This window comes from Megalops cyprinoides, chromosome 6 (assembly GCF_013368585.1).
Source record: "Megalops cyprinoides isolate fMegCyp1 chromosome 6, fMegCyp1.pri, whole genome shotgun sequence".
NCBI lineage: Eukaryota > Metazoa > Chordata > Actinopteri > Elopiformes > Megalopidae > Megalops > Megalops cyprinoides.
This window is the reverse complement of record NC_050588.1, coordinates 28,250,655-28,271,826: the sequence shown is the minus strand read 5'-3', so window position 1 is coordinate 28,271,826 and position 21,172 is coordinate 28,250,655. Positions and strand designations below refer to the sequence as shown.

The following is a 21,172-nucleotide window of genomic DNA, read 5'->3' as shown; positions in this document are numbered from 1 at the left end:
AAAACAAAAGCACATTGCACATGATCATGGCACTTTTCCCAAAGGCTAGTCCAGACCTGTAAATCATACTTTTTTATATATCATCCTTTTTATTGTCAAAAACATTCGACAAAGATCTGAAGAGGTATGACTTTTTTATGCACTACATGCTATGTTCTGCCTTTCAGTCCTTTGAAACGTTGCCAGTGTTACAGGTGTTGCTTCATAAGGGCTATATTACCCAGAATTGCTGCTGGAAAGCCTCATACTTTACATAAATCAAGGTTCATGTATATCCTATTCGGTCTCCTGTTTGTATCCATAGGCCGTGCTACAACTGCCATGTATTGATCAGTGATTGTCATTCGATTGGGCTTTGCATCTCTCTGCTGTCGTCCTGTAGGGGTCAGCCTTAATTTTGGGGTCTCCGGTCACCACTCTGCACCGCCATGAGCAGCTGGAATGTCTCCATGCTCAGGAAGCACACACACGCCTCCTCTGGGTCCCATATGTGGGGCCGTTCCCTCAATGTAGTTATCTGGAAACACGGCTCTTCAACTTTTACTGTTTCCAAGCTTCTCCATTCCCCCCCCAAAGCTGTCATGCTGATTCAGCAATGCGATATACAGATCAAATTTTGCGCTTGCCAACTGTCAGTGGGTTAAGCAAACAAATGTGCTGTTCGAGACCTGACGGCGTGTCTTTTACTTTTAACACAAGTCAGCGGGTGTCTGCACACTCCCGTTATTAAACGCTGTTAGGTTATGCAGCGCTGGGGTGTTCAGTGGGGGAAGCCATGTTTTTGTAACTTGTTCCAGCCTTGTTACGCGCAGGTTTTAAGCTTGGGGGTCAATCGTCAGACATTTGACGCACGGCTGCGAACGGAGACGACCTGGTGACATAACCGGTGTCAGTCAGACGGGCTTGTATGCCTAAATGTCTGCAGTTTGCACTCAGCAGCTTAATCCTTCAGCAGCTCAACATCTGCCCTGTGGCGTAACAGTTTGTGTCACTGATGGCTCAGCCCCCCACCGTTCCAGGTGCAAAGGTGTGTATCAGGGATGGCCCCGCAGGTGGCAAAGGACAGGAGTCAATATAACCGACTGCCTGAAGGTGAAATGCAAACGGTGTTGACTCACAGACTGAAACAGGTGTTTTTTTTCCTTTTACATTCTTTTATAAAGATGAAAAGAATAGCATCTCTGCCCTCAGGTGTGTCTCGGTCATGCTTACCTTTGCCTTCAAGAATTTGGTCGGTATGCCTTGAAGCAGGAGAGGGGGCCGTCGGGTCGTCAGCAGGGAAAAGGACGCTATGATCTTAATGTTAGTCACACGCTCACAGTCACACTACAGACAGGATGGTCTGCAATTGCAGTCTGAGATTAGGTCATTGATGGCCATCAGTGGGTTCATTTGTGAGCACAATTGCCATGATTCGGATATGTAAACAAACTCATAAGGCAATCCATTTCCTTGACTGTTTTGTCGGTAGCCAGTCAGTTGTTTATTCTACATTAATTTTTGAAAGCATATGTTTCTGGTAATCTGACATGCCTTACTCCAGCCTCAGTCAAACATTCTTTATCTCTGGCAGGAACCTGAAGTGGCTTTTTTCCAAATATGTCCAGTTTTGCTTTCTTTTCAGGATCATCGCAACAGAGCGCTATATTGTTTGGGTGCAGTCAAAGGTCCTTCCTGGCCTTGGCCTGAGAGTTTTGGTATGCGGTAAGCAGTTCCGTCAGAGATAAGAGAATCATTGTTATGGAACATGTCCCGCTGTCCTTCTGGTTTCTACAGTAGTATCGTTGGCGTCTAGTTTGGGGTTTCCATGGCAACGCAAACAGATAAACAACTGGGTGAATTCCCCGTCATTATCCTTACTCAGCCATACTTTAAATGAATAAGGGTTATGATTGAAATGAGAACCTGTGGTTGCGTTTTATTTCAAATTATGCATTAATCAAAGGGCACGCCGTTCTGCCAGAGAGTTGTAGTTTTGCGGGGGAATCCTGTCTGTTCAGACTTGATGATCTACTAGTTTGGACTGAGGAGCAGTGATGTGGGCTTCAGTCAGACCTCTCATTAGGAGAAAAGCCATTTATGGAGAAGATTGTCACAGTACTGTAAGCCTACACCAGTCTCCATCGAAGCGCTCTCAAGATGAATCACACAGATGTGTCAATGAGTTGCTTTGTTGTGAAATTTTTGTGGCGGTGTCGTCTTTTGTAGGTCCCTGAGTAAACGGTACTTTTTTTTCTGGTAGCTCGCTGTAATAAAAGTGTCCACCAATTCCAGTGTTCATACTTTACTCTCCTACTGTAAGGCATTTCCAGATGTATTCTCTGGTCCTGTGCCCAGTATCAAGTGCTAGGTGGGGTTAACTTGGCTGAAGTCCATTCGGGATCATTCCTCAAAGATCTTAATGGAGCATACCTTCATAACTTAACTCATTTCAAGGTTTAAAAAGTTCACCTCTTTCAACCACCCATCTAAGTCATGGGGCATCATTTGTCAGATGTCTCTTTTTTTTTTTTTTAATGGTCGCAGGGCTCTTTCCAAGTAGATATCAGAATTTTTGTTCCTTGTCTACATGGGGTGAACCTTTATGCAAATCGCCCCTTATCGTCCCCCGGGGTGAATTTCCTGTTATTCCTCTCTTTGGCCCTCTTTGAATACTTGACAACAGTTTAATACGAGTCTGTCTGTGGGGGTTACTCATTACTCCTCCCAAGGGAGAATTTTCTCCCATTGAAAGTCCCTCTCTAGGCAACATTAATGTAGCATGGTCATCTGAATGCCCTACTTATTCTTATTGTTGAAGCTAAAACTGGGGAGATAAAGCCTTGCACCAGGAGGGTATTCCTGATTTCCCCTTCTCTGCCTGCTTTAATCACATGAGGAAGGATGGGGGGGCAGCGGGCAGGGAGATGAAGAAGATAACAATAAGACGATAATTTATCAGAAGAGTTACACACACACACACACACCATAAATCTGAATGGGCCGTCTGGTGTACAAAGGGAGTGTTTAATCCAGAACTCCTAACGTGCAGTTGCTTGCTTTTGTTTCCGTTTCCATTTCATTCTCATTGTTCTCTGCTTGAAGGCCATTGTCTTGAGAAGTAATGGATATGTCTGAGGTGTTATCAGGGGTCAGTCCTCTCACAGTGCTGGCAGACAGAAGCCCACTTCTCCCTTAGCTTACAGTGTCCTGGCTTCAGTGCAGCCATTTTTTCTGTATCTTTATTTCCTCTCCCGCTGAGAATTACACTTAAAAGCAGCTTTGAATTTTTTTTGTTTTGTTTTCTTGTAGGTCTGTGATGCTTGAGTGCAAACATTACACAAAAGAAAAATTAAAGGATGAAAGAGAGGCTGGGGAGAGGGGAAAAAAAATACTGATCAGATGCCAGTGCTTCAACTGGTGTGGGAAAATGTTGGATTTGGAGAGAGACGCAACGGGGTGGCTTACTGGATGTAAACAGTGCATATTTTGGAGGATTTTCCTTTGTGTTTTTCAAGCCTTCTGCACCCCTCCCCCAGAGATGTCCTGGTATGCTACCAGCGTATTAAATATTTCCAATTTCCAGTCAGGTCCAAAATTCTTTTTTAATTAGTCATATCAAATGAGCCTCTTCCAATAAGGTGTCTGAGAATTATGCCCTGTGGACAATGCAGACTCAGTGTTTTAGTCAGTTTTTAGTTTTTGTGACTACATATTTTTATGTGGAGCTGTTAATGTAAATGTTGTTTTATGCACTGGCAATTATACCGAATGGGTCATTTTAACAGAAAGAAGACCTATATTCAATACAGTCATTGGCTTATCTAGCCTTGCCTCTTTTTATGGTTTTGTTTGGTTGGTTTTGTCAGTGGTGAGAGCTTTCTCCACATTTCCTTGTTGTTCTAACCCTTTAGATTTCACTTTCATTCTTGTAAACCAACAGAAACCTTGGATAAAGGCTGAAGATCGCTGTAGTGTACAGTAATTTGGAATTACTGATCTAAGTAAAAAATCTTCTCTTTGTTTAGTATTCTTTCATTCCTTCATTTTCAATAGTTTGTCTAGCTGTTGTGAAGGTTAATAGCCATAAAGTAAATGAACATCAGAACAAAAGACCTTGCTGGTTAGTGTGTGATATGGACTTGTTTTTAGCTGTATTTGCACAGTCTAAGTGCAGATTGGGGTTTTAACACGTGTATGTTCATAACACAATCACCCCTGCATTTGCACTGAGTGGCCTGGGGCTCCACCTGGGCCAGGAGCTGTGATCAAATCATAATCCTTGTGTCATGGACAAAGCATTTCCTTATCTGTTAATCGGTGTCTTTTCACCTGGAGACTCAGACTGCATATTTCCTGACAGAGGGTCAGCGTGGGCATATTGTGGTAATCCGGCTGGGAGTCTGGGTGAAGTGCATGTGCCTGGGAGTGCGGGGGCGGGGGGGGGTTGGGGGGGGGGGGGGGGTTGGGGAGGTGCATGGGCGAGGAGATTCCCGCTTGGCTCTGGTCCTTGCCCCAGAGGAAGCCCCTCCTCAGGGTATGGGTGGATGATGGCGTGCGATCCATAGCCAGTTGTGCTGGCAGCTCAGGGCGAAGGCTGTCAGAGAGGTGTCCGGAGGAGGAAGCAGAGGGCGTGCCACAGTCACGGATTGTTTCACCTCTCTTCTCCTTTCGCCTCTCGGAACAGGTTTCAGCCTGGCGTCCGCGCCAGTGCAGTTTACTGTAAATGAGGCCTTGGACTCGAGGCTCAGCGGGGTTGAGTTTTTCAGATACGGTATGAAAATCAGTCACAGCCACCTCGACCACAGCTTTGCCAGTGCAGTTCAGAATTAAACACTCATTGTGAAGTGGTATGTGTATGTGTGTGCGATGTATATTCCATATTATATGGCAGGCAGTGTAGCCTAGTGGTAAGGAACACTGCTAGGACCCTGCTGTTGTACCCTTGGTCATGGTACTTAACCCACAGCTGCCTCAGTAAATATCCAGCTGTATGAATGGATAACATGTAAATATTGTGGAGTGTGTAAATCGCTCTGGATAAGAGCGGCTGCTAAATGACAATAATACAAGTATTTCATGTGTTTTGACATTAATTTGGACAATTTGTGTACATCCACAGCTACATCTGTTGCTGCTGTCTTGTTTACTTTATGTGCCCCTTTGAGGTCCTTGTATGTCTTTGCCCTAGGAATGTGGAGGGAAAGCAGAGCTGGCATGTTTTGGTCGGGTTCAGTGCACCAACAGTATGGGGATTAGCAGCGCTGTGTGACAGTCAGGTCGCCCCCCCCGCAACACACACACACACACACACACACACACACACACACACACACACACACACACACACACACACACACACACACACACACACACACCCCCTCTCACCCCCGCCTCTCGCCTTCAGTTTCTTTCCTCAGCTGACCCTGCTGAACAATGGGGCTGCCATGGTGATAACCTCATTCCTCACAAAGGTTTGTGGTGGGCTGGGGAGCTCCGCGCCGGAGCCTTGGAGTAGCAAGGCCTCCTTTGGGGCATGCCCACACAGACACGGTGCGCACGCCCTCAGACTTGATGCGCTGGCACTCCCGCGCACCACACTCCAACAGCAACAGCCTCTCCGATCGCTCACAACGGGCAGTAGCCCCTTTCAAAGACTTCTCAAAAAATAAAAAAAAACCTTAAATCTGGGGTTTGTTTTGAAGTCAGATGTTTCAGTTCAGGATGGTTATCCAGATTATGAATGTCAAAGGAGCTGCCCGGCCAAGAGCTGCATTCCACAGCCACTTTACAGTCGGAGAACGTATTCCAAATGCTCTCTAATCTGAGCAGCAGTGCTTAAACAACAGGAAATGTCCAGAATCTGCTGCCTACACTCTCCATGTCAGATGAAAGGAGGGCTGCACTGCACTGCAGAAGGGGAGAAGTGTGGTTTCAGAAGGGTTCGAATAGAGCTTGTATAATTCTAAATTGCTCTGAATAGTATTTATGAAAATCCACAGAAATCGTTCCAGTGTGCTAGTGAATAAGCTGTTGTTGCGTCACAAGTGTTTATATACACGCATGCGGACGTGCCCTAAGCTACTGTACACCAAGCCCGCAGCCACAGTCAAACTTAACAGATGAGATGGCGTGAGAGAATGCGAGTTATCTGTGTGAGTAGAGGCTGAAGTAGCATGAATTTATTTCACCATATCTAAATGCTTAATGTGGTTTTCAGTGCATGCTGGGAGGGAGGTCACTCCCTGTAGGCTAATGATAGTCTGTGTGAGCAATGCTGCTTACTAAAACGGAGAGGAGTTCTGACGAGGTGGGGGGGGGGGGTCACTGCCTCCTGGTGGAGATGACATTAAGGAGCCTCCTGGAGGGGTCTCTGCAGGGTGGCCAGCGCTGACAAATCAGGTCTGCAGCGCACTGATGGAGGGATAGACTTACCACTGTCTGGCAGCCGGTGGCTCTCCGCCCCAGCTCCGCTCAGGCCCTGCCAGGAAATTCCTGGCTGGCTCATCACGGTTGCGAAAGGGCTCGTCTCCATTGTCACCGGGCCATGCGCATACAGCAGTGTGTAAATTACACACAGGGGTCACTGCCTTGTTCAGCGTGCCCCGGCCTGCCAGCTCTGTCTGGACAGCGGGTGCCAATGTTGTATCTCACACTCCTGTCTGCACTTGGCTTAAGACCTTGAACATTCCTTCTCCAGCCCCAGGAGTCTCTGTCTTGTGTTCTTTGTGGGGAACTAACCTGGTATGTGTGTGTGTGATATATATATTTTTTTTTAACAGGAAAAACTTGATAGTATACCACATCATGAATGGATGCTCATGACTCACGACTCACAGAGGGCCTGCTATCTTGCTTGTGCTCTCCTGCCGCGTCAGACCCCTGTTTTTCCCTTTTTGGTGATCTTTCACATGTTCCCCCTCCTGCCAGCCCCGTGTGCACAGGGGCTTTTTCCTGCCCGGGCCACACAGCTCCATCAGTATCTGCCGGTGCTGTGGGCCAAAGTTCAGCTATGCGGCTCATTGTTTTGCACTCAGTTGCAGGATGTTTGCTAGAGATGGCCGATAGTGCCACACAAAGAGGGAGGGATGGGGCACACACCCTGCGGCTCCTGCACAGGATGGGGGGGGTGTGTGGCTGTGGGTGGGGCCAAGCTGTGAGCCCAGCCCCGCGTCCTTCACTGGGAGGGAGGTTGGCATTGATGGCAAGAATGTTGGGAGTGGGATCTTGAAACAGAGAGCAATTGTCTGGAATGCTCCCATTGATTTCATTGTCCTGGGAATGTGAGGAATTTCTGACAGCTGGAATATGTCCCAGAATGATATATATTGAGGTTTTGTAAACTGTTTATGTTGTGTTATGAATGTGTGTACTAGTTGATCGGTCATTGCTCCTGATCATTACATAACATTAGAAGATGTTTCATCACATTAGAATATCAGCAAAAATAATGGCAGAGATGTTGTAACCGAACTTTTCTGTCTCTTTCTGGCCCTACACTCAGCGTACAACCAACCAGATGAAGATGCATTTGTTTTGTCTGTTCCTCATTTTGAATGGTGTGTTGTTAGTATAATAGAATAACCCCCAATGTTTTTTTATACTTTATCTGTTCCTCCCTTCAGTTTGAAACAAGTCAAGGTCAGAACTTGAGGGTTGTGATCAGGATTGTTGTTGATGGCACGCTACACTGCACATCAGCTTGGACTGATGTGCATGGTACAGTCTAGCACTGCAAAAGGTCATGCTGACCAACTGCCGTCTCCACATATCAGACAGATAAATCGCCTCATTAACGTGGCCGTATTTCTTTGCCACGGAATAACAAACTGAAGTGGTTTTACTGCAAAAATAGCATGTATCATAACACCCAAAACCCAGAATATTACTTTATGTTCATGGATCGTGACTGGAGAAAGCTTAAATGAGTAAACTCTGTAAACTGAATGAGTAAACTGAACTCCTGTCTCTGTGTGTGTTGTCCCATAGACAGCAAAGCCATAGTGGATGGGAACCTGAAGCTGATCCTGGGCCTGGTGTGGACCCTCATCCTGCACTACTCCATCTCCATGCCCGTGTGGGAGGATGAGGACGACGACGAGGCCAAGAAGCAGACGCCCAAGCAGAGGCTCCTGGGGTGGATCCAGAACAAGGTGCCAGACCTGCCTATCACCAACTTCAGTCAGGACTGGCGGGATGGCAAGGCCCTGGGCGCTCTGGTGGACAGCTGTGCTCCAGGTGAGCTGGCAGCGACCAGACCTGAACCCTCAGGTTCAGGCGGTAGACAGGTTTCAAAGTCGGTCATGGACAGCTATACGCCTCGCCCATGTAAGCGTAATGATGAATGTGTCCTCCTGCAGGCCTGTGTCCGGACTGGGAGACCTGGGACACGGTGAAGCCTGTGGAAAACGCCAGTGAGGCCATGCAGCTGGCTGATGATTGGCTGGGCATCCCTCAGGTGAGCAGGAAATGCTGCAGTGCTTACAGACAGATCCAGTATGGCGATCCAGTATAACCACAGACACAACAACACACTTAAGCATTGGTACTGTGCTGGGAAGATGACTTAACACTCTGCAGCACAAGAGAGTTTTATTTATTGTGTGGTTTTATTATGTATTTATTTTTGTAACTCTGAATACATGTTGCGTATGTCTCGCTGTTAGTACTGTCCACACAAACGAACAATGCTGGAACAGCCTCAGCTGTGTGAGACAGGTTTGGACGTAGGAACAGATGAATTAGCGAAGAATGGTTGCTTTGTTTGATTAGCAGGAGGTTACCGCTTTTTAAAAAAAATGAATTCTGAGCGCAAATCAAATATGCCACACGCCCAAATCACTTTCTGCAAACAGGATGCTGTGCCTCTCCCAAAAGTGCTGTTGATGTGAACAGAGGTGCCACACCTCTGGCACACCTGTGCGTGCCAGGCTGTCCTCCCCAGGTGCAGACACTGAGAGGCCTCCTTCTCGGGTGTGTGGAATGTACAGTACCACTCAAATGTTTGGACACACCTACTCATACAAGGGATTTTCTTTATTTTTTATTTTTTTTTTTTACTGTTTTCCACATTTTAGGGTAATGATGTAAAGACATCAAAACTATGAAATAACACACATGGAACTACGCGATGACCAAAAATTATAAATAAATCAAAACTATGTTATATTTTAGATTTTTCAAAATAGCCAAAAATATTTTTTAGATTAGAACTTTTTGGAAAGAAATTCATGCAACTTCTCATATCTTTCTAAGAAACAAATTTCAAGCAATTAAGCTTAAGCTTTTAGATCAAAATGTCTTAAAATGCATGTTTCCCATTATCTTAAGTGGCTGTGTCCAAACTTTTGACTGGTATTGTAGTCATCACAATGGCTGGTGGTGGTGCACCATTTCGGCGAGCTGCAGCGTTGAGTTGTGGGACACCGAACTAATGAAACCCTGCAGCAGCAGGCCTCTCTCACTATAGTGACATCACCCCCTGGGTGAACATCAAACTCATCCCTCCTTTTCCCATGTTTTTCATGTTTAGGTCATCGCTCCAGAGGAGATCATTGACCCCAGTGTGGACGAGCAGTCTGTGATGACCTACCTGTCCCAGTTCCCCAAGGCCAAACTGAAACCCGGGGCACCCCTCAAGCCCAAACTCAACCCCAAGAAAGCCAGGGCCTATGGTCCAGGTAGGGCACCGCCCTCCCAGCATGCACTCCACACGCGCCCTTCTCTTTATGATGTAAGCACATCTGTGTTAAACTATGCATTCTTCCATAAACAGTCTGAAGAATCTCATTGTGTGTTGTGTAGTCAATATGAACCCTTAGAATGTGCCCACCCACCAATTTAATATTGTAACAATGCGGTAATAACTGCCAGGAAAGACCGTTAAAGCTGTTCTCCAGTGTAGCACTAGCGCCATGGATCGACTGTGGTGCACAAGAGATTAGAGGAGCCATGGAGGTCCGTCTGGGCCTTTCCACAAATGACAGTAAGGTTTACCTCACCATGTGCTTTTGAGTGTGGCCCATATTAAAAAGGGGTACTGTTTCAAAACAAACCCCTGAACAAGCTGAATGGCTAATGAATCTAATCTACCATATCAGCAATGCATTTGCCATGATTTTGTTTCCCCCGTGACCTTTTGTTTAGCTTTTCCCTCTGACATGTTGATCCTTTTTAAAGAAGGAGTCTAATTCCTGAGTTCAGCTTACATCAGAGGAGGTGGTGAGAGTCAAGACTATCTGTAGGCCCCAGAGAATCCTTTTGTTTTTTCACCAATGAGTATTTTTCATTAATCAATTGGTCCTGACATTAGAAACACAGCCTGTGAATGGGTGATGTGTGTAAGTTTGTAAATGTGTGTGTGTGTGTGTGTGTGTGTGTGTGTGTGTGTGTGTGGATGCTCAGTACCGTCTGTGACGACAGCCTTGGACTGTACTACAAACCATTACAGAGAGACTCTCCTACTGGAGTGCTGCGCAGACACTGTGGCTTTTGTTATTTTAGGAAATACTTGAGTGAGAGATTTGGCCTAGCTGACCACCCCAAGTGCTGACAGTAGTCCAGCCTGCTGCAAAGGCTCATTCTTTTGATTTGTGAATCGATCTTGTTTGACATGTAAAAGTAAGGGGGGGAATTAACACCAAAGCAGCACCTTGCCAAAATAATCATTGTGCCCCATTGGCATCTGATTTGTGCTTGATTAATGCTAATTTTCCACTAAGCAAAGGTACCTGAAGTCTGGAGAACCTCCTTGCACGCTCCACTTGGTCTGTAGGAAGCAAATGCTGTTGACCAAAATTGAGATGTATAACCTAACATTATTTCACTGACTAATGTGAGCTTTTAACTTGAAAATCAAAACGGCTGGAAGAATTCTGTTCCTCGATTTGCCGTGGGAGTGTGTTCTTTATTCAGATGTTTCCTGAAGCAAAGAAACGTCTCATACATCCACATTCAGTGTAAGATAATAAAACCTTGATGAATGTTTTTTTTTTTTTTTTTTCTTTCTTACACCTCTAATTTGTGGCCAACATAAAAATGTGGTGTCGCCTACTGGAGATTTTCCATTCCCCCATCCATGGGAACTCTTGAAAGGGTCCAGGAACACAATGTGAGGAAGTACCTGTTCATCAGCCTCAACAATGGATAGAGTCCTCATATGATCTGTATCATTATATTAGCCAAGGCTGCTGGAATCACAGAATGGGGCACGTCGTTTTCCAGCTTGAGAGAAGCCGGCTTGATTCATTTTCCATCCTGCATCCACATGCTATCAGGCATGACTCTGATGCTCACATTTCCTATTTCTGAAGAGGAAACCGTGTATATTGTTGCTCTCTTTCCGTCTGCATCCACATGCTATCAGACATGACTGATGCTTAGTACTTTTTTGTTCCTGTTTAGAAAAAGAAACCGCAGCTTTATATTCAGAGGAACGCATGGAACACAATGAATCAGTACGCTGTCATGCTTAGTGCACAGTATGCAAACGCCATACCCCAGCCCTTGAGTGTTCTCACGTCTGCGGTCTGTTTTTAGGGATTGAACCTGTTGGGAACAGGGTGCTGCGGCCCGCGGTGTTCACCGTCGACGCCTTCAGCGCTGGCCAGGGTCAGGTGACCGTGTACGTCGAGGACCCTGAGGGCACCAGAGAGGAGGTGGGTGGATGTCTGCATTGACATTTAGAGGGCGCCGCAAGCGCTTTTTGACACACAATAAGGCCACTGCAGTTACCAATGCCTAAAATGGAACACGAACAGAAGGTAGCCTGCCTTTTTTTGTGCCCCAAGGTTAAGTATTTCATTGATTTTGTCTAAAGTAAACAAGTGTAATGTAATAGTTCCTTGTATGGCTTGACAGGTCTAAGAGGGGAATTTCAAAGGGAGTCAACTTCATACATGATTATTGTTTCCATTTTGGAAAGGCGGATTTGCATGTATTGTCCAATGAATTGCTTATAACGCATAAAAGGTTTTGAAGGCTATTCAAGCTATTTTTTTATTTCTCATCTGGTTCACAGGTGAAAGCTGTTCCAAATGAAGGCAAAAAGACCTACAGTGTGACCTATGTACCTAAAGTAATGGGCCCTCACAAGGTAGTGTGCCTCTCTATTCTCTTAACACTACATAGGTAGCTGTGGTAATATGTTTCTATTTAAAGTCAGAGTTTCACATGTGGTCTGTGAGTGACTGCAGCCTCATTAGTGCACACACACGTACACACACATGCACACATGCACACATACACGTACATGCACACACCAGTTTTCTCTAGTTCACCTCGTGCCCTCAAAAATCCCCTCTTTAGATGACAATAGGTTCATCAGAAACAAATTAGCCCTGATTTATAGACAACAAGAAAACACTGACAATCACCATCTGTCTAAAGCACTAGCAGGGTAACTGTATGCTCTGTAAAACTGTCTTGTCATGTCACGTCAGCGATATCTTAAATGTGTATGTGCCCACTGCAGAAGTCTTGATAAAGCTAGATCATATTTCCTTTTTCATGTATTTTTAATAGCTTGCATTTGCCTGAGTAGACTCGGATTAGACAGATTTAGTGAGTTGGATTCAGTCCTGCTGAGTGATGATCATCTGGTGTGTGGTGATTGCAGGTGACGGTGCTGTTTGCTGGACAGGAGATTCCAAAGAGCCCCTTTGAGGTGAATGTGGACAAAGCCCAGGGTGACCCCACAAAGGTCACTGCCAAGGGCCCGGGTCTGGAACCCCTTGGCAACATCGCCAACAAACCCACCTACTTCGACATTTACACTGCAGGTGTGTCCACTCATTTCCATCCATTGACTTTGTTTTACCAGCCTGCTTCAATTCAAGAACCAAAGAGCAGAAAACTGGTATATCACACCTTTGATTTTAATTCAGTTCAATGTTTGCATTATTTCATGCCTTCCTTAAAGGGTGTTGCTAGGTTTTTTGGAAGTGTCTTCAGATTTGGCTTGAATCTGGAGTCAGGACATTCCAGGAAACAGGAAGTGTCAGCACCAGCATTCCATGGCTGAAGGTTGCTCTTTTTTTTCCTCCCACCACTAACAGGGGCTGGTGTGGGTGACGTGACCGCGGTCATCAAGGACCCCCAAGGCAACAAGAACACAGTGGAGGTCATGATGGAGGATAAGGGAGACAGTGTGTTCCGTTGCACCTACAAACCCGTCCAGGCTGGCCCTCACACCATTACCATCACCTTTGGGGGCATCTCCATCCCCAAGAGCCCCTACAGTGTCAGCATTGCCCCAGGTAAGCGCCTCCTCTCTCTCCTCTCTCCTCTCTCCTCTCTCCACCCCCAGCCTCATACTGCAAAACTGGCCACCTAAGACTGAAACTGAGCACTGTGAATGACATGCTGTTCTGTCAGTTACTGCAGGCATTCCCACAGCTTTACCAAGCAGGGTTGTGTTACTGCTGAGTAAAGCCAGCAGTTTCACAGCAAGGAAACAGAAGGCCTTATTGTTAAACATGCTGCTCTGGTCCTAGGGTAGAGTAAGAAAGGCTGTTAATCAAACAGGGTATTCTCTAGAGCTCCAGAACCCTTTACGGTCCTTTTGAATCCCTCTTAAATGCAGCCACTGCAAGCCAGCATGCTCCTCTGCTCTGTGTGGTTATTTAGAGGTGCTAGATTTATGTAGTGGACTTGGGTTCTGAGTCTGGTCTGAGGCCCACTCCTCTGTGAGGGGCTGTGTTGTCTTAATAAAGCATTTTCCCTCCACTATCCTCTCATATTGGAGGCTACTCGGCATTGAGCGCAGATGTATCAGCAGCACTTCAGCATCTGAGGGATGTATAGAAATGCTAAAGCTGCACAAGGACTACACACCATCTGTAGACCTGAAAGTTTTTTTTTTTTTTTTTTTTTTTTTTTTTTAATTGGGATTTTACGTTACATTACGTTACATGCATTTAGCGGACAGTCTTATCCAAAGCGACTTCCAGTATAGAAGAACATAAGTGTATCCATTCAAGTAGAATGAACAACAGTGTCAGACCAGTGAGTGTTGGCATAACACTATTCACAAGTTAAGTTGTGCAACCTGACTAAACAAGAGAAGTATACTACCATACATTTTGATTTCAGTTGTGACTTTTGAAGTGCAGAAAGAAAAAGGCAGAGTTGAGACAATAGCCTCTGTATGAATGTCAGAGTTGCATATAAACTGGAGTTACTACAAACCTACATTTCCAAGGTGAGTTTAATTGGGGGTGGGGGGGCGGGGGGGCGGTCAGCTTGGATTAATGCTGAAAATCCTCTAGAGTTTCCACGTGGTGTTTGGCAGCCCTGGCTCCCGCTGCCTTTGCTTGCATGGCACATGGGTGCCCGGGCTTCCGTGTTTGCGCGAGGCACGAACGTCGCACGAGGCGAATGTCCGGGTCTGGCTCCTGACGGCACTGGACACGAGAGCCTCGTAAAAGGCACATTCCTGCTCTCTGAGGCAGGTTTTCCACATCAGGCAGCGAACGAGGCGGCTTCTTTATGGCTGCTCCTTTTTTTTTAATCCCCTCTAATCGATTCTCACAAACAAAAAAAAAGCTGCCTTGTTAGTGTTGTGATAGATTGTTTTATTGTGTATTTTTTTATGGGTGAAAGTAAACGGTGCAGCCATTGTTTAATTGTAGGCAAACTGGCACAAATTTTTAACCATAAAAACTTGTTTCATCTCACCCAACCTTTTTAATGATGGACTTGATGTAAGACTTTCGAGAGCCTTTGTCCTCTGGCTCTGCTGATGAGGATAGCAGAGAGCTCTTAACTGATGCAACACAGGGTACTTTCAAGTTAATTTGAGCTTTCTGGTCTGATATTAAATACACTTAATAATGTATCACAGCAATATTTTGATTTCGTTATATGTCACTTCTTCAATATGTTTTGCATAGAGTCTTTCAAGAGGTGACCTAATAAGTTTTATAGAATTTTTTTTTTTTTGCGGGGGGTTGTTGGCGTCTAGGGGTTGATTTACCTGTGTATTTAAGTGTTCTGGTCTTTTTATACGGTTCTGTCATGCTTCCATACAGCGTTTATTCTGCAGCTTTGGTGTTTTAAATGGAGCTGAAAGTGTTTCAATGTTTTGTTGTTTAGATGTTGGAACTACTCTATAAAAGCCTAGCCAAGGCTGAAATGGGCCTTAGAGCATGTTTATAGGGATGCTTGAAGTGCTAATGCTATGTCACAGGAGGCTGCTGGATGCTGATTTAGAAGTCCCTAGTTGAAATGGCATATGGATTCTTAATGGTCATCATTCCTTTTGAAAACAAAGGTGGTGTATCTGGGTTGTTTATCTGTGACTAAATGCCTGGCTAGCTCACTCCCTCCCCAGTTCTCGTCTACAGTAGAAAGTTGGACCTGTTAAAGCAAAATAAGAGAAATCTGGACTCTGTTTTATTGTGCAAGTAAATGTTTTTATTATTATTTTTAACTTTATATGGAGGGACAGAGGTTTAATAGAATCATTTATTCATCTTGAGTTGTGTATTCCTCCTGCATGGAAACAGGACAGTGAGGAAAGCAACTGAACTGGCATAATAACTGATGGAATTCCTCTGAAGGTGATATTGGCTTGGGAGCGTCTCCCTCGGCTTGTCTACTGCAGTTAGTGGAATTGGGTCTGATCGCCATCACGAGTTTCTTCAGTTTATCAAAAATGTGTCTGCTCTGCAACAGGGTGTTATGTTCTGCTTTTAAACTGAAGAAAACTTATTAACCGCAGTTATCTCGCTGTTTTTATTTAATGTCTATATTTGACAGTGTAAAGTGGCGCCGCAGAGTAGGAGTGTCTGTTTGACTGTGTGTGCCGTAGTGCTGACTTGGTATTCACCCCAAATAGAATCTCACTTACAGAATCTGTGAAAACAGTTACAGTTTTGGGTCTACCCACTGTCTGTTCCTCTGCAAAATGTATAGCATCAAACAGAAAGTGGAAACCCCTTGATATACACCCCTGTCTGCCAGAGCTGTTGGACAGAAGAATTATTTTCATTGCTGAAAATATCACACTGATTTCAACCAGTAAATAGTAGTGATAAGAGGAAGCGCTGTTTCGACCTTGGTGCCCTGGTGGCTGATCTTTGAGGATTCTGCTGAAGGTGTTTACTGTGATGTTGTGGCGGCCATCTTACCAGCCCTTGCGCTTGATTTTTTTTCAGCCTCAAACCCTAATGCCTGCCGAGCCAGCGGCCGTGGGCTGCAGCCGAGGGGCGTGAGGGTGCGGCAGGTGGCCGACTTCAAGGTGGACACCCGTAACGCTGGGAGCGGAGACCTGAAGGTCACAGCCAAGGGGCCCAGTGAGTAACCAGTCCTCTCTGCTTGCGTCTGTATGTGTGTGCTCTCTGTGAGAGACTTGCATTTTCTTCCCTCTCTATCACGTGTGTTTTCACAAATTCCTTTCCCACCTCACTTTTCCATCCAAGTTGCCCCCTCCCCCCTTTTTAATACAACATTAAAGCTCTAAAAATAGCCAGTCCAGAGACGCTGGAGTAATATTTAGCTACCGTATTTAGCATTACTCAGACGTCTCCCCCGGCCAGGACCCTGCAGGACCAGAGCGTGCCGGTCTGGCTCTGCATCTGGAGCCCGGGAGGCCTGGGTGGGTTGGGGTTTCCCCGCTGCCGCCCTGTGTGGGGAGCTCTAGCCCCAGGTGCTCGGATGACGTTGGCCGAGTGCTGTGTCAGCACGGCGGGCCAGAGCGTCTGACTGAGTGATTAATGACCTGTCCAGGACATTGGCAGGGGGCTGCTTTGTCAAGGCTTGACGGTTGATTTGGCAGCTGAATTTCACCCCTCTCCCCCTGACAGAGGGCCTGGACGAGCCCATCAAGCAGAAGGACGCCCTGGACGGGGTGTATGCCTATGAGTATTATCCCCACATGCCGGGCAAGTACACGGTGGCCATCACATGGGGTGGTCAGCACATTCCCAAGAGGTGAGTGCTCAGACTGTTCAGACTTTCTCCTGCCCAAAACACTCCACTTTTTTTTTTTCCTTTCCATGTAGGGGCTCTGTCATTCTGTAAATATTGCAAATGCCTCCCCTAGTCAATTCTGACACAGAACATTTGCAACCACATACTGTAAATTCTGGAATATGTGATGTTTGATTTCCAGTCTGGAGTTTTCCGTTAGATCAAGGTAGTTTTTGTTTGTAGATGTAAACACTGGCTTTTTGGCATATTTTATAGTTGTGCTGTATCCACAAACGAAGACGCTTTGTATCGCAACACGCGTAGTGTGTGTTCTCAGACAAGCCGGGACCGGTCTGCTCGTCCGTGTGTATATAAGCACAGCCAGGGTAGGGCAGCATGGATGTCTTTTAGCTATGCAGGTGAAGCCAAGCGTGATCCGTGTGGATATGGTAAGGAACAGGAAGAGAGCTGGGAATGACCTCATACTCTTCGCCGGCAGGGGTTCTGAATGGTGCTCCCCCAGGAGAGTTAAGCAGACAGGCACTAAGTGTGTTTGCTCTGTGTGAAACATTTATGCCACCATATATTTCCCATGACCGTTGCTGCTAAGCCTGATAAATGTGGACTGTTTAACACCGACAGATTAATTTAACAAGCAGCGCATGGCTGGAAATGATGGGCTTTCTTTGTTTTGTTTTTGTTTTTAGAGGGGGGGGGGGGGGTTCGATTTAGTGTGAGGAAATTGAGTCATTTTATGGTGCGCGGAAATCTGCTTACATTTACAGTGTGATACTGTTTTATTCCTAACAGCGGAGGATAGATTTAAAATTGCCGTTACTACTGTGAAGTTAACCTTTCTTGACATTTATCAGGCATGAAGGTATTTTCCACATCTTTGTCAAGGGGGGAAAAAAAGCACATTTACAGCGGTGTGGATTGGATTACGGGTGCTGGGAGTGGGGCCGCTCGACCTGTGGCAGTGGAGGGGGCTCCCACACTAATGCTGAGGGCCCCCAGGGACCTCATGCATCACTGCCCTCACAGTCCAGTGTCTGTGAATTTAATTGCCACACCACAGGAACACGCTAAAATACCTCACAGAGACTACAGGCCACATTGGCACAATCCAAGCCTGTTCCTTAAGGAGCCCTGCTTCTCGCAGACACTGTGTCAGTTCACCGTGCTCTGCGGGTTTCCAGCGCGAGGGTTTTTAATTATTTATTTTTAGCGTTACATTGTTTGTTTTTTTTCCCCTTCGACATTGATTTTTTTTTTCCACCATGCACACAATACAACAGTGTTCAGTGCTGTGAGACCAGGTCTGGTTCGTTAAACGGGTGTCATGGTGGATCATGATGATGATGTCATTGCTTATGTGTTGCATTAGAGAAGTTTTTTTCAGTGTGTTGAATGCCGAGCTGTGCTTTGCGGCCCCGCGTTTGACGAAGCATGGCTCTGTTCCCCTGTACAGTCCGTTTGAAGTCCAGGTGAGCCCGGAGGCTGGACCTCAGAAGATTCGAGCATATGGCCCTGGTCTGGAGGGGGGCATGGTGGGCAATTCAGCTGATTTTGTGGTGGAGTCTGTGGGCACCGATGTCGGAGTGCTGGGTACGTTTGGACTTGGGAAAGGGTCTCAAATATTGCCACATTTAATCTATGGATTTCAAAGAAGAGGTCACAACCTCTGTAAAGAATAGGCTGTATATTTTGCAAAGAGTTACGTGTGTTGTGAGTACTGAATCCCCTCAGATGCCTGAGGTGAGAATAAAATAAAATTACTATGTGGAGCATTTACTTAAATAATAGTCATGCAAGGACTATATTTTTCTCAGTATCCTTGGGCAGCAGTGTACCCTTGGGCAAGGTACTTAACCCAGAATTGCCTCCGTAAATATTTAGCTCTATAAATGGATAACATGTAACTGTAATCTATGTAAGTCACTCTGAATAAGAGCAACCACTCAGTGACAACTTATTTGTTTATACGCTTCGCTGTCCTGCAGGCTTTGCGATCGAGGGCCCGTCTCAGGCGAAGATTGAGTGTGAGGACCAGAACGACGGCTCATGTGACGTGAAGTACTGGCCCACGGAACCTGGCGAGTACGCCGTGCATGTCATGTGTGATGACGAGGACATTGAGGAAAGTCCCTTCATGGCATATGTCGTCCCCGACAACAACACCTGCAGCCCCAACAAGGTACATTCTAAAGCACACTTTAATCTCACAGTAGTCATGTGAGGAGGTTTATGGTAGTTTATGGAGAACAGGCCAAATTGACATACACGGATACATGGGGCCTAATGGTTGTTTTTATGGCAACTGTTTACCATCTGTTGCCTCCTATGGTAAGCTATGTGTGTAAGTCTTTTGATTTATTTTTCAGGTTAAAGCCTATGGGCCAGGTCTGGAGAAGACTGGCTGCATTGTTAACAAGCCTGCAGAGTTCACTGTGGATGCTAAAGAAGGTGGAAAAGCACCCTTGAAAATCTTTGCGCAGGTGAGAACCCCATAGCTACCTTTGCTATAGGAAACCATCGGCTGCACACAATCCTTCCAGAGGCAGAGAGCAGCTAAGCAGAAACGGAGGGAGAGAGAAAAACCGCTGAGTGGAAAGTTGTGGGCAGCACTAAGCAGAAATTGAATCTAATCACAGGCTTAAAAAAACTCTAAAAATAGTAAAGACAAATTTATTTGCTCTGAAGCCCATATTCCAGAGGGCAACACTTAGGATTCGGGCAAAGCGTTGCTTATGTTAGCCATAGGTCCTGTTGCGTTCTGTGCCCACGCAATGGCTTTCTCATGCAGCCTGTCCATTTCCCACAGACTGCTGAAGGAATCCCCATTGACGTAAAGGTGAAGAACAAGGGGGACGGCACCTACGCTTGCTCCTACACCCCCACCACTCCAGTCAAACACACTGTGGCTGTGGCCTGGGGAGGCGTCAACGTGCCCACCAGCCCCTTCAGGGTAAGCCCAGCGCAGGGGTCAAAGGTCACCACAGGGCACATCAGCCCAAGGTCACGACCTCTCATTGTGATCACTACCTTTACTGAGGAGCGGCGCATTGTCTTTGCACAGTAAAATGGTGGTTTACTTTGATGCCAATGAACAAGGGGCTCTCAGATTTATTAAATATTACTAAATATGAAGGTAGCTGATTTTGCATGGTGTTTCATTTACCTTTTTATATCAGGAGTAACATGAGATATTGTATAAGAGAAATTGAAGTTTAAACACTCTGACTGTTATAGTTTTCTTTCCAGGAAGATGAAAGAATTGATCGGATTTCTTTTTTGCAAGAATTATATTTTTGTACTAATCAAGGTGCAACATATTTTTCATTTTATTTAAATTGATTCATTTGATCACTGTGATTTTTTTTTTTTGTATTAATAAGAGAGTGCTTGAGATTGTGTGCACTAACATTTTGGGATGCAGAAAGAATGTGATTATGTGTCACTTGGATTATTCAGTGTTAACTGGAGGGTGATAATGTACTTGAATTTTTTTACATTGATGTGATTTCAGTGATTAATGTACCTGCAATACAAATATCATTTCAGTTCAAGGTTATGAAACTTACTGTTTTTTGGTGAAAATCCCTTAGTGAAAGCAGCAGCCAGGATAATGTTTTGGCCAGGTTTCAATACTCCTTCAGGGAGCCGTAACAAACAGGCATGTTTAGTTTTAGTGGTCCAAAAAATCCATTTCAATTGTCCAGACAAAGGTAAATCTTCATGAAGAAACTTTTTCTTATTGAAACATTCTTCCTTACTTGGCCGAATTAAGCGCACATTTTTTTCAGTGGACTGTGCTTTCATCTTGGAGAAGTTTTGTTACCAGTGCTAGAGAGACAGAATCACTGTTTACATCAGGCTGAAAGACAGACGGATTGTGCTGCGAACCTAAACCGCCAAAGAGGCCTTCATTTCACAAGAGTGACATCATCTGCGGTCTGGAGGGATTCTGGATTGCGGACCACCATTTGGTCTCCCAGAATCCTCAACAATACAACCTGCTCTACATGGGTGACCGGACTGCAACAACAGACCACCAGCCATGCATTTCAAAGACTGCTCTTTGTTCTTTAGGCCTGGCTTTGGGTGGTGGTTTGATGGCATTAAAGCAAATTCAGACGAGCAAACAATGTTCCTCATGTTCAAATAAATCTCACTGTAGACTTGTAACAGCGCTTGATTTTGTATTATTTATGCTGGGGGTCAATTTGTGTAATTTGTGAAATTACTGTGCATTCAACATTTATGATGCTGGCTTATGCTC

General features: G+C 45.4%; 1 protein-coding gene across 1 annotated transcript in view; it reads left to right on the top strand.

Moving 5' to 3' along the window:
- The window catches only part of LOC118779247 (filamin-B), a 69,494-nt gene that overhangs the window by 20,998 nt on the left and 27,324 nt on the right, over nt 1-21,172 (top strand). Inside the window, exons 2-14 of the mRNA XM_036531240.1 lie at nt 7,969-8,217; nt 8,340-8,437; nt 9,512-9,659; nt 11,518-11,636; nt 11,999-12,073; nt 12,596-12,758; nt 13,035-13,235; nt 16,137-16,274; nt 16,785-16,911; nt 18,362-18,498; nt 18,894-19,087; nt 19,275-19,388; nt 19,715-19,858. Coding sequence (XP_036387133.1) covers nt 7,969-8,217; nt 8,340-8,437; nt 9,512-9,659; nt 11,518-11,636; nt 11,999-12,073; nt 12,596-12,758; nt 13,035-13,235; nt 16,137-16,274; nt 16,785-16,911; nt 18,362-18,498; nt 18,894-19,087; nt 19,275-19,388; nt 19,715-19,858 — 1,907 coding nt within the window. The remainder of the gene's footprint in view (nt 1-7,968; nt 8,218-8,339; nt 8,438-9,511; nt 9,660-11,517; nt 11,637-11,998; nt 12,074-12,595; nt 12,759-13,034; nt 13,236-16,136; nt 16,275-16,784; nt 16,912-18,361; nt 18,499-18,893; nt 19,088-19,274; nt 19,389-19,714; nt 19,859-21,172) is intronic.